Below are 16,720 nucleotides of genomic sequence, written 5' to 3' on the forward strand. Positions count from 1 at the left end.
TATTTTTAAAATGTCTCGTACAATAAAGGTTATTTGGTGTCAAGGAAACGCTGCGGACGGTATTCGGCAAAGGTGATTCGAACAAATCATGCTCTAACGGAACCAAAGTGGCATTCTATGCAAGTTAGTAGACGTCAAAAACTTCAATCAGTACAAAACGGAGGAATAAGAAATGAAGTGTAGAGGACCATGCGTATATTGCTGCTGAGGTCTTATCAAACCGCTTACACTATGGGGTTTAACGTGCGAAAGAGACTTAGGCTATGAGCGACACCGTAGGGGAGGACTCCAGAAATTTCGACCACCTGAAGTTCTTTAACGTGCACTGACATCGCACAGTGCACGAGTGCTCTGCTTTTCGCCTCCATCGAAAAACGACCAACGCAGCCGGGATGGATTCGATCCCGCGTCCTTAGGCTTAGTAGTCGAGCGCCTTAAACACTAAGCCACAGCGGCGGGATGTGAAGCAAATTCACCACACGGGAATGAATTGAACGGCATACATTTCAGCGTGGAAGTTTCGATGCAAAGAAACAAAAACAGCTGTTGTTTTTGTCATTGCCTTAAAGCAAGTGTCACGTACTAGTAATGGGGAAATGTTCAAGATTCGGTGCACACTCAAGCAGTAAACTATTTGTTCTGGCTTTGATTTTTCTGCATAGAACTTTTAATTGAGGAATTATTGTAGGTTAAAAATGCTTCGTGAAATAGTTTTCACATGTCAGGGATCGAGGTCGAGAAACATCCACTGCGGAAATAAAATTTGAAAAAAAAAATGAAGGGAATGAAACGCTAAAAATTCAGATAGAGAGGCAAACGAGCGCTTTCGTGTCCACTTTGTTTGTATCACGCCTTTTGTGCACTGGCTGAAAATAAGGAAGCGGGAGCTCTGCACTGCCAGGGTGTACCTTCGCTACTTTTTTTTTTTTTTTTGCATAATTTGGTGGTATAGTGCACAAACGAGTTATCTTGAAAAAATATGCTAGTTTATTCGTTCCAGTTACCATCTTCTCATTACCTACCCCGTGCCTGTAAGACCAGAGGATCGGATTAAGAAGAAGTGATCGTGCTCAGCTGTCGCCACAGCGCGTGCCCAGTACCATTCGAAGCGAGCCCAAGGAGCGCAGGAACACGATGGCTGAAGAATCGGTAATTATAAGGAACGGTGAGTAACTCTGCAGTAGATGGAGCTCAATTTTTGTTGTTGTTTATGCTTAGACAATTATCATGCCCCACCGTGGCGCCTTGAAGTGCGCTTCGGCGTCCTTCGCCGAAGCTGTCGCAATGCTGCAGGGTCTTGGTTTCGGTTGTACCTCTTGGTGCGTGAAGTATCATGTGATCGCATTGTGCGCGATTGGTATGTAGTGTCACGTGATGCTGTGACGTGTGTGAATGGCAACGCCGAGAGGGGGAGCGTGGCACTTGTGAAGAAGTCAGCGTCCAGATCGCTCGTGCGGGTCTCTCAATCTGTACGGCCCAGCATGCCGAATAAACATGTTGCTTAGTCGCTCTGCCTCTGCTTCGCTCGCCGCGGCTACAACATAATTGGCGACGAGGATGGGATCCCGCTGGACTACGTAAAACGCATCGCGGCGTTCGTGATCCCGCTGGACTACGTAAAACGCATCGCGGCGCTCGTGATCCTGCTGTACTGCGTGAAACTCATCGCGGCGTGCGTGGAAGCACCGGCGTTCGTGGAGAGCGTTTGGGCGAGGCACAGGGATGGCAACGCTTGGAAGTTTCGACCAGTTCGTCGAGGACGGAGACGAGGATTTTGGGTCCTACGTGGAAAGGTTCGAGCACTTCCTGAAGGCCTCCCAGGTGAGCGACGACCTCAAGGTCTCGATGTTTATTACGGCAATAGGCAAGAGGGCTTACAAGACGCTGAAGACTTTGCTAGAGCCTAAAACGCCAGAGGACAAGACTTATGCGGAACTCGTAGAAGTGCTGGGAAGTCACTTCACCCCAAAGCCCATGGTCATTGCAGAACGATTCAAGTTTAATCGGCGGTAGCAGCATCAGGGAGAGTCCATAGCAGCATATGCAGTGGAGTTGAGGCGTTTGGCAGCTTCATGCGAATTCGGGGAATTCCTCGATGAGGCTCTTCGAGACCGCTTTGTAGTGGGCCTCTGCGACAGCGCAACGCAAGCAGAGTTGCTGAAGAGAAGCAAGTTGACGTTTTCGGACGCCTGCGACGTTGCGAAAAGCATCGAGCTAGCGCGGAAGGAAAGTCGGGAATTTCAACCGAGCGGGACGCAAGGTACAGTCGACGCCGTACGTCATAAGCCAGGCGGTGGGAAACGCCAGCAGCAGCGTTCAACCGGTGCAGGACTAGCAAGGGACCGAGTGTCTGAATCACCGGTCTGTTTTCGGTGTGGCTCAGCGCACGAAGCATCGAACTGCAAATTTCGCAAGTATCGTTGTCGTGCATGCAAGCGTTACGGACACTTGGCGAAAATGTGCAAGTTCAAGTCTAGAGACGCGGCTAATTTGGTAGTTGTGGAGGACGCGGATTGTGACCAAGTGTTGTTGTACAATGTCTATTCTTGTGCAGAACGCCCAGGGCGTTATGAAATCTGTCTCAAGGTAGCCAAGAAGGATGTTAACATGCAAATAGACACGGGTGCGTCTGTTTCCATTGTGCCAGAAACGCTATACAGGAAATTGTGGCCCAGTCTACCTAAAGAGCCTTGCCACATAAAGCTGAGGACATACGGTGGGTCGCCGCTAACAGTCACAGGGAAGTTGATGGTTCCAGTCGAACATAATGGTCAGTACAAGCAACTTCCGCTCATTGTCGTTAAAACCGACAACAATAGCGACATTGCGTTGCTAGGGCGTGACTGGCTGGAGGCTCTTAAGCTAGACTGGTCAAGTGTGCATGGCGTGTGTTTAGACAAAGTTGCGGCGCTACTTGAGAAGTACGCAAAGGTGTTCGAGCCCACTCTGGGGCTGATCAAAGGTAGTCCAGCCAGGCTGGTTTTGAAGGAGGGGAGCAACCCCGTATTTTGCAAAGCGCGACAGGTGCCATTTTCTTTGAGGGAAACCGTGTCACTTGAATTGCAGTCTCTTGTGAACAGGGGAGTGTTAGTCCCTGTACAGAAAAGCGACTGGGCGACGCCCCTAGTTGTTGTGCCTAAGGCGAACAACAAAGTCAGAGTGTGTGGGGACTTCAAGGTTACATTGAATTCGTGCCTGCGAACTGACCATTATCCACTTCCCGTGATGGAAGATTTGTTTGCAAAGTTGTCAGGATGCAAGTATTTCACAGTGCTTGATTTGTCGACAGCGTACCAACAGCTGGAACTGCATGGTGGTTGTCAATACACACCTGGGGCTTTTCAAGTACACGCGCTTGCCCTATGGCATCACAAGTGCACCTGCTGTTTTCCAGTCTGTCATGGATGATGTGTTAAAAGGGCTTGAGCGGGTAAGCTGCTACTTGGATGATGTGCTTATCGCAGGTTCAACATTTGACGAATGTTTTCATCGAGTGGAAAGGGTGTTGGCACGTTTTCTAGAAAGAGGCATGCGATTGCAAAAGGAAAAGTGTAAATTCTTTCAGACATCTGTCTCTTACCTAGGCCACATTCTGGACGACAAGGGCGTTCGGCCATCAGATGAAAAGGTGAAAGCGATAAAAGAGGCACCAAGTCCAAAAGATGCGGCACAGTTGCGAGCTTACCTGGGCTTGATTAACTTCTACGGGAAGTTTGTACCGAACATGTCAGCTAAGCTTAAGCCTCTGTATAATGCTCTAAAAAAAGAAAAGGGATTTCAGTGGTCACAGGAAGCTGAGCAAGCGTTTCAAGAAAGTAAGAGCTGGTTGACACAAAGCAATGTGCTGACATACTACGACCAGAAAAAGCCGATAGGACTAGTGTGCGACGCTTCGGTTTACGGCGTAGGAGCCATTCTTTTTCATAAGATTGGAAGCGACGAAAGGCCAATTGCCTATGTTTCCAGAACGTTAAGTAAAGCAGAGCAGGGGTATGCTCACATCGAAAAAGAAGCCTTGGCTGTTGTTTTTGGGCTGAAAAAGTTCCACAAATATCTGTTCGGGCATTGCTTTGAGATTTACTCCGACCATCAGCCATTGGTAGGCTTGCTCGCTCATGGTAAGCCCGTACCAGTGATGACAGCAGCCCGCATGCAGCGCTGGGCTTTACTGCTTGCAGTGTACGATTATCGTTGGGTTTACCGCAAAGGTCGAGAGGTTGGAAATGCTGACGGTTTTTCAAGGTTACCACTTGCAAATCGCAATGATGTCTCGGATTATGCACATTTCTTTTCAGTTGTTGATGAAATGCCATTGTCTGCTGTTGACATTCAGAAGTGCACTCGAACTGACAGAGTATTGTCGAAAGTGCTGTGTTATACTATGAGTGGTTGGCCGCCGCATGTTAAAGATGATGAGTTAATGCCTTATTTATTTCGTTGACATGAGCTATCTGTAGATCAGCAGCGTGTTACATGGGGAAATCGAGTGATTATACCTCGTGGGTTGCGCAAACAGGTGTTGCATCTTTTGCACGAAGGACACCCCGGGATGACGCGCATGAAAATGCTCGCCCGTAGCTTTGTGTGGTGGCCTCAGCTCACGGAGGACATTGAGCAGATTGTGAAAAGCTGTGACACGTGTCAGTTAACACAAAATGCTCCGCCACGTATTCCACTGATAACTTGGGGTTGGCCAACTCGCAGATGGCAAAGAATCCATCTGGACTTTGCTTTTACCGATAACCAGTGGCTCCTAGTCCTAGTGGATGTGCATTCCAAGTGGACAGAAGTGTTCGTCATGCCATCCACCTCTACCGAGAAGACCATTGAAAAGCTGCGGAGTGTCTTTGCGTCCTACGGCCTGCCAGAAGAAGTAGTTACGGACAATGGTCCACAGTTCTGTGCCAAGAATTTCGCAGACTTTCTCCGCAGGAATGGGGTGCGGCATACCAGGACGCCACCGTACCACCCCGCATCAAATGGAAGCGCAGAGCGGTACGTACAGACCATTAAGCGGGACCTTTTGCGACAGGTTCTCGACGAGAGAAGAACAGGGATCAAGAAAACCTTGCAACATCGGGTTGACCAATTTCTGTTCACGTACCGAAACACACCAACCGCAACCACGGGGCTGACACCCGCGGAATTGTTTCTGTCATGGAAGCCGCGCACACGCCTGACCTTTCTCCAACCGAACTTGGAAAAACGTATGGACGACAGGTTCTACCAGACGAAAGAGAAGGCTAACGAGAGAGGGCGGTCATGGAGATCATTTGAGGAAGGCGACCATGGGCTCGTCCAAGGACTACGTCCTGGGGAATCGAAGTGGTTGCGAGGCGTTATAGAACAGCGGTGCAGTGCATCCACCTACAATGTTAGAATAGGGCAGGAACAGAGGTTTGTGCATGCTGACAACCTACGTCCGTGTTCGTTTCAAAGTGTTGAATCCGGGCCAACTGTGTATCCTTCTGTGCCTAGTTCAATGCCTGATTCTGTAACGGAAGAGTCGTCTACTAAGACCCCTTCCTTAGATACGTCTGAGCCACAGGATTCCTCAGCACCACAGCCTGCCCAAGCATCTACGTTGCGGGGACAGAACGCCAGTTCGCCTGCAAGGTCCACGCTGCCTGCACCACCGCTCCGGGAGCATGCGCCACCTCCGGACTCGCCACCTCTTCGGCGCAGTGCTCGTTCTCGGAAGCCTCCTGATCGTTATACCCCATAGAGCTGGTGTAAAACAGTTAGGGGGAAAAGGGAATGAAGTATCATGTGATCGCATTGTGCGCGATTGGTATGTAGTGTCACGTGATGCTGTGACGTGTGTGAATGGCAACGCCGAGAGGGGGAGCGTGGCACTTGTGAAGAAGTCAGCGTCCAGATCGCTCGTGCGGGTCTCTCAATCTGTACGGCCCAGCATGCCGAATAAACATGTTGCTTAGTCGCTCTGCCTCTGCTTCGCTCGCCGCGGCTACAACAGTGCGTTGGGAATATCTTGTCTCCTTTTGTAGCGTTATAATGCGGAAGCCTTCTCAGCCCCATGAGACGAAATTGCGAAGGTGGCCATTGGTATTTTTGTACTTGTAGTGGACTTGTATCCGACATGGCCCCAAAACGTTTGCGCATCACGCCATCGTCGGACACAGCACAGCGGCAGCGCAGCTTCGAAGAAGCGAATGTGAGATGGTGCGAAGCGGCGTTGAAATAAAAAAAAATAAAGCAAGAGACGCTCAGTGCTCAACTTTGACACTACAGTCGTTGAGCAGTTCAAAATTGGAGGCAGCTATCAGCACACTAAAAAAACTTGATTTTTTTCTGAATTTGTTTTTTTTTATATATCTTTTATGTACTTTAGTGTTCGCATTCATCTCCCGCTTCATTGCGGCACGCTGTTCAATTCCAATCACTCATGTGTTGGTACCAAGCTTTTTCTAAACGTCTATGCTCTTGAGGCAAAGTGTTTATATCACTCTCACCAACCTTTAGCACGGATTTGTTTTTTTACTGGGTCATGCACGAAGGCGACGTGGAGCTGGTTCAAATAGGAGGCATCTAAGTATCTGGGAATATAAATAATACTCGAGTGGCGCAAATGATTTTTATCTCATCTGTAAGGACTAGAATATTCGATCCGCATCACCTATTCATAGCACGCACATCTTACCTTAGTGGTAGTGCGGAGGCCCTGAAATTGAGGTTGAGGTTGTTGCTAACTACAGTTGGGATTATAGTCTTGCTGGTTCTGCCGTCAATTGCTCCATATTAGCGACGCTTTATAAGTAGTGTTCACAAGTCAGTCATACATAATCACATATAATAGGTAACAGTCCCTACTTCTGTCACTATCTATATGCCAGATTCGAGTCCATTACATAATGTAATGTTCTATATGCCCGCACACAGCACATGTGAAACACAGCGGAGGCGTTGCCAGACCCATCTGGTACACCTATGTAGGAATTACGAGTTCAGCCCGTGCGAATGCGATATATAGCAAGTCGCTTGGGATCTTTCAGTCCTTTGGTCATGTATGCCTTGTAGGGGGAACTCCAAAAGGAATTGAAATGTCAGGTGACTGTTTCTCTTAAGAGCATTTGGTGTCTTGAGGAACTTTTCTTGATTGGTGTTCCGAGAGTATGCACCAAGCACACACAGCTAAGGGACAAGTCGTCAATAGGGAGTAAAGGCCGAAAGCTGGGCTAGTTGGTGTGTCATCATTATTATTAGCGCTCGTCCTGTCTTCTCCTATGTCTGTGTCTGTGTTATATGCGCTAGTTTTTTTTTTTTTTTTTTTTTTTTTAACGTCAATAGGGAACCCGCACTCTAATCTTTGAAGGGCGGATTTAGAATCTGTCAGGGTCATAACAAGCTGAGCCGGACATGACTATAAACCGCGCATCTTTTGTTTTTGTTTTCCTGAATTCTCGAAATCTCCGGATTTTTTATTCTGCAATACTGGAACACGCTAAACAGTAAGTCGCTATAGACTCGGAAGCAGACATACGCCGCGTGCGTTTCTGCGAGGGCCGCCGGCTGCCGATCCACACTATCGCATACGCTTAGAAGGCTAGTGTCAAGAAACTCCTGGTTGCCAATACGAAGGAACGCGGAACAAAGACTCAGTAAGAACTTCAGTCAAATATGCCTTCTGGATAGGCAATGCAGGTAATGTGAAGAAACACGCGATGTGAGGAAATTCGTGCACCTGTTCGGTCGGTGCGATTAGATAAAGCAAGTGAGAACTAAGAAGTCTAATAAGCACAGATACTAAAAATGGATGGCTCGCCAATTTGAAAAATAAAAAAAAAGCGACACTAGATGTTGTACGAACAAAAACCTCATCCGCCAAACCCTATTGGAAGGAACAGGTGCATGGGATCCCACTGAGAGCACCATACGAAAGTTGCCAATATTCTGTGTATTGCCTGCACCTTCTTTATTGCGCAATATAGAACTTGCAGGGCGGAGGCAAGCTAATCTTAATTTTCTTCTCGAAACTCGCACGAAGATGATGTTTGAATCTCTCTTGAACACTCACTCTGCCCAAAATGCGATAACGTCACCTACAAGGCTGACTGAAGGCTCCGAAACACTCCTTGATTAGTTTATAACCAATTTTGAAACCTGTCGTACCAAATTTGGGATAATTAATTAGTGTTTGAGTTACCACCATCCAATTTTTATTTCCGTATGTAATGATTTTCAAACTATTGCGCAATCTCAGCCGCCTTTGGAAAAAAAAAAAAAGAATCTTTAACGTTACGGAGAAACATGAACCTATTTACCATCTGACGCACGAACAAGTGCGCAAGCCCCTCCCCCTCCCCCCTCGCCTTCACGTGCCTGAACAAACTCGTCCGACTGGACCGCTCCCATTGGAGGCTGAATTAAAGACTGCAAAGACGTGAAGGAGCTTCTGCACGTTTTCCGCGAGCAGTGAAGCACTTGCAGCGAGTACCAAAGCTTGCTTAAAAAACATATGTTACAGACTGTTGCTCTGGCAAATATGGACAGATGCGCAGGTGTTCATTTATCAGCTTTTTCCTTTTTTTCCTAGACCTGCGTTTGTCATTAGGGTATCACGGTAGAATTCCAGAGGGACACCTAGGTACTTTACAGTGGTTGTAGCACATATTACATCAGCAAAGATTTCTGGGATGAATGGCCATTCCCCGTGCAAAAACCCTTGGTACTTTACCCAATTAACCAAACTTCCAGTAATCTATGTTCACGGTGAAACTTGTGGCGTGTAATGCTTGCATCGTCACATGTCCCAGTGGGCGCTGTGGGAGCTGTATGCGTGATTTGCCACCATGTGTCATGTCAACCCCGCCGGGGTGGCGCAGTGGTTGCGGCGCTCGACTACTGTCCCCAAAGACGTGGGATCGAATCCCGGCCTCGGCGGCAGCTTTTCGAAGGAGCCAAAAAGCAAGGCGCCCGTGTGCTGTGTGATGTAAGTGCACGTTAAAGAACCCCAGGTGGTCGAAATTTTCGTAGTCCTCCACTACGGCGTCTCTCATAGCCTGAGTTGCTTTGGGACGTAGTTAAACCCCACAAACCAAACCAAATCATGCGTCATATCATGACATCACTTGAAAGCCACACACAGCGTGAGGCAGCTGCGTTTTTCTTGCTAGCGAACCTCCAAGAATATGGTTGCTGAATATGTGCGAAAAATGTGGTGTTTGCGTGCAGCGATGCCTCTGCAGGACCGCAAGTACACCATCCGGGAGCTGCAGTACGAAGAGCTCCCCTTGCTGGTGAAGCTGTGGAAGTCCATCGGCTTCATGGTCAGTGCTGACCTCATCGACTCCATCTGGAAGTGCGACCGTGCCGGCGTCATAGCGGCTGTTGCCGAAGACGGTGAGAGAAAGGCTGTTCGCACTTATTTATAAAAGCAGCCTTCAAGCCCTGGTCTTGTAATTTTCTTCGTTTATTCATTCATTATGTGCTAAAACTGTGCATCATTTAAACCTGAAGGTTGTACGTTCTCAATCAGTGGGGTGGCTACGCTAATCTCTCCCTATGGCCGATACATGCCGCTCTCAAGAAAGCTATCATGGAATCGATCAATACCGGGAGAAACGCAGAACTTCTCTGGCGAGAAGTACAGCACCTGGAACCTCCGTAAAGGAGGTATGTTCCCAGATAGAAGAAGTGACATCAACATGCGAAATATAAGACAAAATGTTCCGTATACCTTTCCCTTAACGCCAAGCTTTCAGTTGTCTGATGCTTTTTCGTAGATATGAAGTCTTTTCTGTAGTGATTTTGTGTAGCTTGCAGTTCTGTAGTACTTTTCCGCGGTAACCACACACAATTCTGTAATCGTTACAGACATTTCTTCTCAAAACAGTTTTAGGGCTGAAAAACGAACAAAAAATGTATTGTGACAACAAAAAATTTCCTATAGTTTTCTTCGTCTTGTTGTAACTAAGGAAAATCCGCTTTAGGCTTGGAATAAAAACCTCAAACTATAAACGCCCTAGACAGAACGCGCATCGCGGTTACTCACGCATACCCTCGGTTGTGTCTCAAAGTGTGTATTATTCACCTGAACCTTGTGCAATTTCAGTCATGTCTAGGGCCTGTTTACAACCATTATCTGTGCTTAGTTCACTGCTCGACAATGCTTCTGCAAAAGACCCAAGGCCACTCACATTCGCCTTTCTGCCGACGCCGTGCAGGCGAGGTGATCGGTTCGTGCTGCGCACCGTTCGTGGGCGAGGGCATGGCCAAACTGTGGCTGCACGGCCTGCTGCAGCAGTACCGCAACCAAGGGTTGGGTACACAGCTGGCAGACCGCGCCATGGAGCACATTGGCGACAACAACGCGTACACACTGTGCATTCCCGAGCACGAGCACATCTACCTCAACAAGTATCAGTTCAACGTCAGCTCGCGCCTCTTCCAGATCCTGGGGCCTGCGGTACCACGCCTCACGGGCGTTATCACCTCGCTGCCGGGCGTGCGCGTCATGGAGAGCGAGCGCGGCGTTCGCGAGCTCCTGTTCGAATATGACACCGACATCGTCGGCTTCAACAGGTGGGCTTCTCTAAGCTACTGCTCACAGCAAAGCAATACTACCTGTCGGATTGCTCAGCACATTGATATTCGACTATATATTTGCAAAGACCCACTTCCAGTCCTTTGTGGAAGAGCGCTGAGACAAAAGGGGGGAGGGGGGGGGGGGTTAATGTCATAGCTTCAGAGACCCCCTTGGCCAAAACAAATCAAAAACAATCAGCGCCATAGTTGTTGGCGTGTCGATAAAATCATGATGGTCGCGACCGAGGGTCATAACGTCCCACTAAATCGGAAATGATTAAAGCAACAGATACATTGTGATCATAAGGTCGCAGTATTAGCCTCAGTTTGCAAAGTGAGCCAACGTAACGTTTCAACAAGTAGACTTGTCTTCGTGTGGGTGTTCTTTAGTATTATATAGTATTTCGATGTCATTCGCATAGAAACAGCAACCCAGTAACACTTCAGGTTCCTTACCGTACCAGTTTGGAAACTCCGAATCAAAATCTTGTAATCGCAGGCAAGACACCTAGGCTAGTTTCAGGGGTTGAGACTGAGCTTTCGTCCACGAGCATAGATAACTATGTCAGCCCTGCACCTTTTAATTCTTTTCCACATCTGTTTTTAAATATAGCCTTACGACAGTTGATAGGAATGACGCAGGGGCGTGACAACATGCTAATCTCTAAATTTCGCCTAGTCGTTCGCCTGCAACGCTACTGGTATTCACTGCAGCTAGCAAGCTCCTTCAGTTCATGATCATGTTTCTGCATCTGATACCTGTAGAATACTGATTCGATTCTTTTCATTTGACCTTATTCTATTCTAATTCAGTGTGCCAAATGATCTAATGTTGTGATCACGATGACAGTGCAACACGCCATACAAAAAGCAGCCAGAACAAAATTTAGCAAAATCATTGGCCCAGCTAGGGCGGTGCCAGTGAAACACGGCCTTCAGTCGCTTCATGGTGTTGCACATTGCCATACTGAAATCGCCTAATTGTACCAGTACGAGCCTTGAGGTCCCCTAAATGTTATAAGGACGTGATGCAGCATGCAGTGTCCAGAGCAGCGCAACGCTTTCCTCTCGTGCCAGGAAACATTCAATCGGTCTTTATGTAATAAAGAAAAAGTTTGGTTTGGTTTGTGGGGTTTAACGTCCCAAAGCGACTCAGGCTATGAGAGACGCCGTAGTGGAGGCCTCCGGAAATTTCGACCACCTGGGGTTCTTTAACGTGCACTGACATCGCACAGAACACGGGCGCCTAGCTTTTCACTTCCATCGAAAAGCGGCCGCCGAGGCCGGGATTCGATCCCGCGTCCTTGGGCACAGTAGTCGAGCGCCCTAACCACTGCGCAAAAAAAGGCCCTTACTAATGGCGTACACTGTCGCCAATGATCTGAACCTTTTCCGACGCAACATATGATTTTCATGAAAACCACGAACTCGCACCACATAAAACAGAATTGATTAGTATCGACGGAAAACATAAAACCAACCCCAGTATGCAGATCCATCTTCACATCGGAGGCAACACCATCACCTCCTCAAATGGGCAAATCCGCATTCTTGGCCTGCCCATATCAAGCTGCCACAGCCCCCAGAAATGGGTTCATCAGTTACAACGCCTTTGGCCAGCACTGCTACACACTCTGTCCAACCGGCACGGCGGTGCGCGGCAGCATGCCTGCCGTGCGATGGCCAGAGCAACGGCGGTCGGAAAAATCCTCTATGGCACACCCGTCCTCCAACTGTCGAAGACTGACTTCGCTAAGGTCGAACGCCTTCATCGCGCAACACTACGCACTATTACCGGTCTACCTAAGCACACTCCTATAGGCGAACTTGAGCGTTTTGGCCGCTCTTCCACCGCTCACTACCATCGTTACCGAGTCACAGACGCGTCATCGAATACGTCTAGAGAACACTGTCCAGGGGCGACGCCTGCTGGCCTGGGATGAACAGCGTAACGACAAAACACCAGCCCTATATGCATCACTTCCCCCTTGGGAGATGCCAATAGTCACACGCGTCCATCGCCGTCCTATAAACCGCGATTTTGTCATTCCCCGGGAGCTCCTCGCTGCCCATCACCGACAAGAGCGAATCCCTGATACGACTGACATATACACCGATGCATCGATTACAAGCGAATTCGCATCTATGGCCTGGGTATGCGATGACAACCCTTCCCTTTCAGGCGCTTATGCCTGCCATCTACCTCAAGGTATCCCTCTTCACGCTGAACTCCTCGCGATTTGGAGAGCCTGGTCAGGAGTGCCTTGCACCGGAACTGGGTTAATACGTATTCTTACTGATTCATTTGAAGCTTACAAGGAAATCGCTACTCCGGGTTCACAAGATGCAACAGCTACGGCTATACAGCGCCTCCTTAAACGCCACCAACTCGCGACCAGAACTGTCGCTATTCACTGGACCCCAGGTCACTCGGACGAATCAGGGGGCAATGCGGCGGCACACGCCGCGGCTGCCTTGGCAGGTGGGATGTCCACATTTACTTCCCCACCCCCCTTGCTTCATCCTTATTCGACCTTGGGCGGGCGACTCACCCCTTCTCTTGCCCTTATGCACTATACTCGGACCAGTCTTCGTAGCCTCAGTCAGCATCGCATGCAGGTGGCCACACCAGACCCACCTTTTACGAGAACCCACCTCACCCGAAGTCAAGAAGTATTTTTGAATAAGCTCATCGCCCATGCGGCTTGCACGCCACGTATTATGGCCCGCTGGCGTCAGTATACGGAGAAAATGATTACGTGCCCCCACTGTACGACTCTAACCTGCGGCGGCATATCTCATTTACTTTGGGATTGGCCTGCTTTTTCTACTGGACGCCCCGAGATCGAACCCTACCGCCTGAACTACCGTTTTCTTCTAGAAACTGATGCTAACACACAGATGATATTTGCCAAGTATGGCTTGCATAGTGGCCTGGTTAGAGCAATGTGATTCGAGTGACGACCTAAACAATAAAGATTATGTCTACTCCCCTTTATCCCCATCCATGGCCATGAGCCTTCTCATTCAATAAAGGACATTCAATCAATCAATCAACCAGGATTGGCACACGTGTAACTTATTCTCAAATGAAGTGTTGGATTACCTGGAACGTTTTCTGCTGTTTACAATGTTCTGGTGATTGCAATAAATGCAGCACCTCCACCCCCCCCCCCCTCTCATTTTATAAATGTTTGATAAAGGAACTTGTCACCGTAGACGTGACCAAGTAATTGGCTTGAGAACACCGAAAACAGAGCACTTAATTCCTTATTCATTTCCTTGCCATTGATAACAAACGATTTTTATGTTTCCTCTGAGTAATTTTATATTGTAGAGCAATGCCCTCTTCTTGCTTTCTATTTCTGCCTTATGATTCATCACTCCGACTGCCAAAACGCGGGATAGCGATGATGGGGCATAGAAATTAGCCAATCATAAAAATAATATAGTAATCAAAATGAAATGAAACAAACAAAAATTAGAGGGGTTCAACGCTCCTAAACCGAATGTGGAGCGAAAGCTTTGCCTGCGGGTGACCGAGCATTGCATCGAACACAACCAGCGTTCCGTTGAACGCAAAAGCCAAAGCTTCACCGGCCTTCTAGGCAGCATCCACTTTACCCCGTTGCGGTGGCGCAGTGGTTAAAATGCCCGACTACTGTGCCGGAGTACTCCGGTTCATACCCGACCTGTGGTGGCTGCGTTTTGATAGAAGCGATACGGAGGCGTCCGTGTGCTGTGCGATGTCAGTGCACTTTAAGATTGCCAGGAGGTCTAAACTACTCTGAAGTCCTCCAACACGGCTCCTCTTTCTCTATTTACACTTCAGCTCCCACCTTCTTCCCTTCCCTTACGGTGCGCTGTTAGGTGCCCGCAGAAACAAGTGTGACAGATACGGTGTCTTTCCCTTCCTGTGAACCAATTGTCATGATTATTACAGAATCCACTTTCATGGCCAACGCATGCAATGCCGGCAGACACTTTCATGCTCCACTCGGTCAACTCTCCATGGCGGCGCTCGCATGCGCAATGTAGAAACTACTCTTCTCGTCACCACGCCGCAGTTGTTGTTGTTGCTGTAGGAAGAAGTTGAGAAGGAAAAGAAAATGCACGGGCCTGCTACTGGATCTGTAGCTGAGTCACCTTCGCTGCCTAGTGCAACAGAAGAGAAAATAGAGAAGAAAGAAAAGGAAGAGGGAGAGAAAGACGCGCGCCGCAACAACAGCCGTCGTCTACCACCGAAACGGTGGCGGGTGCAATGGCGGCCTACAACAGATAAATATTCTGTGGCAGGCTAGCCCCCGCCGCAAGCGGCGGTGACCTACCGGTCCCAGCCCCATCAGGGGAAGCAAATTGCTCTGTAGGAAGGAGGAAAAGAAAATGCACAGGCCTACTACTGGCTCTGTAGCTCTCATCTGCACGGATGCCGATACTTCTCCTCTCGATTGCGAGCGCTGCGGCGGAACACCTGTGTAATGGCGCAGCTGGTTGCCATCATAACGACGCAAAGTACTGGCCTTTGCCCGGCTAAGCGAAATGCACTTCTGCTAGCATAGTGTCGCTTTCGCTACAAAATTCCCCTTCCGCGACCCCCTCGCGGTACTGTAGTGTCCTTTGCGCACCTCCCGTTTGGTTCCCTAAGGGAGAAGGGAGCTAACTGAACACTGCAGCCATCACCCTTGTTTCGTAATACCATGGTATGGGGTGGGGGTTAATGCGATAGCGTCAGAGGCCTCCTTGAGCGAAAAAAAAAATCAGCGCCATAGTTGTTGGCGTGTCTAGAAAATCGTGATGGTCGCGATCGAGGGTGATAACGTCGCACGAAATCGGAACTGATTAAAGCAACAGATAAATTGTTATCATAAGGTTGCAGTATTACTCACGCGTTATGGCATGCATGAATGTAAAGCAAATTAACTGCGCTGAAAAAGAAAATAGGCTTGACATGGGTATTGAACCCGACGTCATGGACACCTATGTGCCACTGAAGCACGTTCTTTCCGTTTCGTGGTAATCTAAATACCTAAATCGGTCACGCATTCTTGAGTTGCACTCTACGGCGTCTATGCGAAGATTTGTAGGCTAAACAAAATCGGTGATTAATGCTATTTGTTCCTCCTGTGTGTGTAACCGCGCATCATGATTCAGCATATCATGAACCCTGTTTTGGCCACTGCGCAGGACAGCGCTCATGGACCGCATGCTGAAGGAAAAGAACACGATGCTGCGCATCGCCCTGCGTGACGACAACCAAATTGGCGGCTACGGCTTCATCAGCGAGGGCCTCCATGGCGCCGCCATCGTGCGTCACTTGAGCGCAGACTCGATCGACATCGCCGAGTTGCTTCTGGGCCGGCTGTTCCGGGACTTCCCTTCGGTGTCCACGCATGGCGTATGGGCCATCGGCTGTATTCAGAGCTATGAGTCACACAGCTTCTTCAAAAAGTTCAATCTCAAGTCCATCCACGAGATGAAGCTGCTGCGCCGCCGGGGCGTCGACAACGACATGTCGCGCGTCTACGTCTTCTACTGAGGCACCAACACAGCTCGCTCGATGCCCGAGGAAAGATGCCGCTTGTGTCAACTGGAAGCCGCAGCCTTCCGTCGCCGCTTGGAAAAAATAAAAAAGCTTGCTTCCTGACTGCTGTGTGTAGTCTTTACGGGAAAATTCTGACGGGGGAAACCAGCACTGAGACAAGGCACAAAGGAAGAAGACAGGACCAACTGCAGTGCCGGGTAGGGGACGTAGGGAGCCCGTAAAGCGGTATATCCCAACCATAAACCTGAAAACACAGGCCACAAATACATCTCCGTATGGTTTATAATTAACCCTGTCATGTGCTAGCAGGAACCATGCATCTGATCCTTGCAGTTTTAATTCTATAGCCTGGTTTTCTGCCACTACTGAAACTTGCTGTCAATGGCACCCGCTCTGTCACACCTAGAAAACATCTGTTATCTCGCGTTCTCATAACATGGCCAAAACGCATGTTTTTCCTTCTTGATTTCGGCTAGGATGTCTTTAACACAAATGTATTCACTGGCCCACTCTACTCGCTCCCCATGTCTTATTGTTTCTCTTTCTGAAGCTCTCAAGTACGACGCTCCACTTCATTTCTTTTTTTGTTATTTCACTCACGGGGTCGATATTCGCTTCCTGCTCTATCTAGAT

The 16,720-nt window shown here is 48.7% G+C and overlaps 1 protein-coding gene and 1 pseudogene across 1 annotated transcript; both read left to right on the forward strand.

The window, feature by feature from the left end:
* Positions 1-1,116: 1,116 nt before the first annotated feature.
* Positions 1,117-16,287, forward strand: LOC146199350 (uncharacterized). The gene is made up of 4 exons (XM_084592758.1): positions 1,117-1,165; positions 9,193-9,360; positions 10,185-10,542; positions 15,730-16,287. Exons 1-4 carry the CDS (start codon positions 1,135-1,137, stop codon positions 16,079-16,081), a joined length of 909 nt encoding a protein of 302 aa, XP_084448884.1. The 5' UTR covers positions 1,117-1,134; the 3' UTR covers positions 16,082-16,287.
* On the forward strand, positions 1,645-4,350 carry LOC146199351 (uncharacterized; annotated as a pseudogene).
* Positions 16,288-16,720: the final 433 nt, after the last annotated feature.

Source organism: Amblyomma maculatum, chromosome 2, assembly GCF_055883805.1.
Source record: "Amblyomma maculatum isolate TAMU_Amacu chromosome 2, ASM5588380v1, whole genome shotgun sequence".
Taxonomy (NCBI): domain Eukaryota; kingdom Metazoa; phylum Arthropoda; class Arachnida; order Ixodida; family Ixodidae; genus Amblyomma; species Amblyomma maculatum.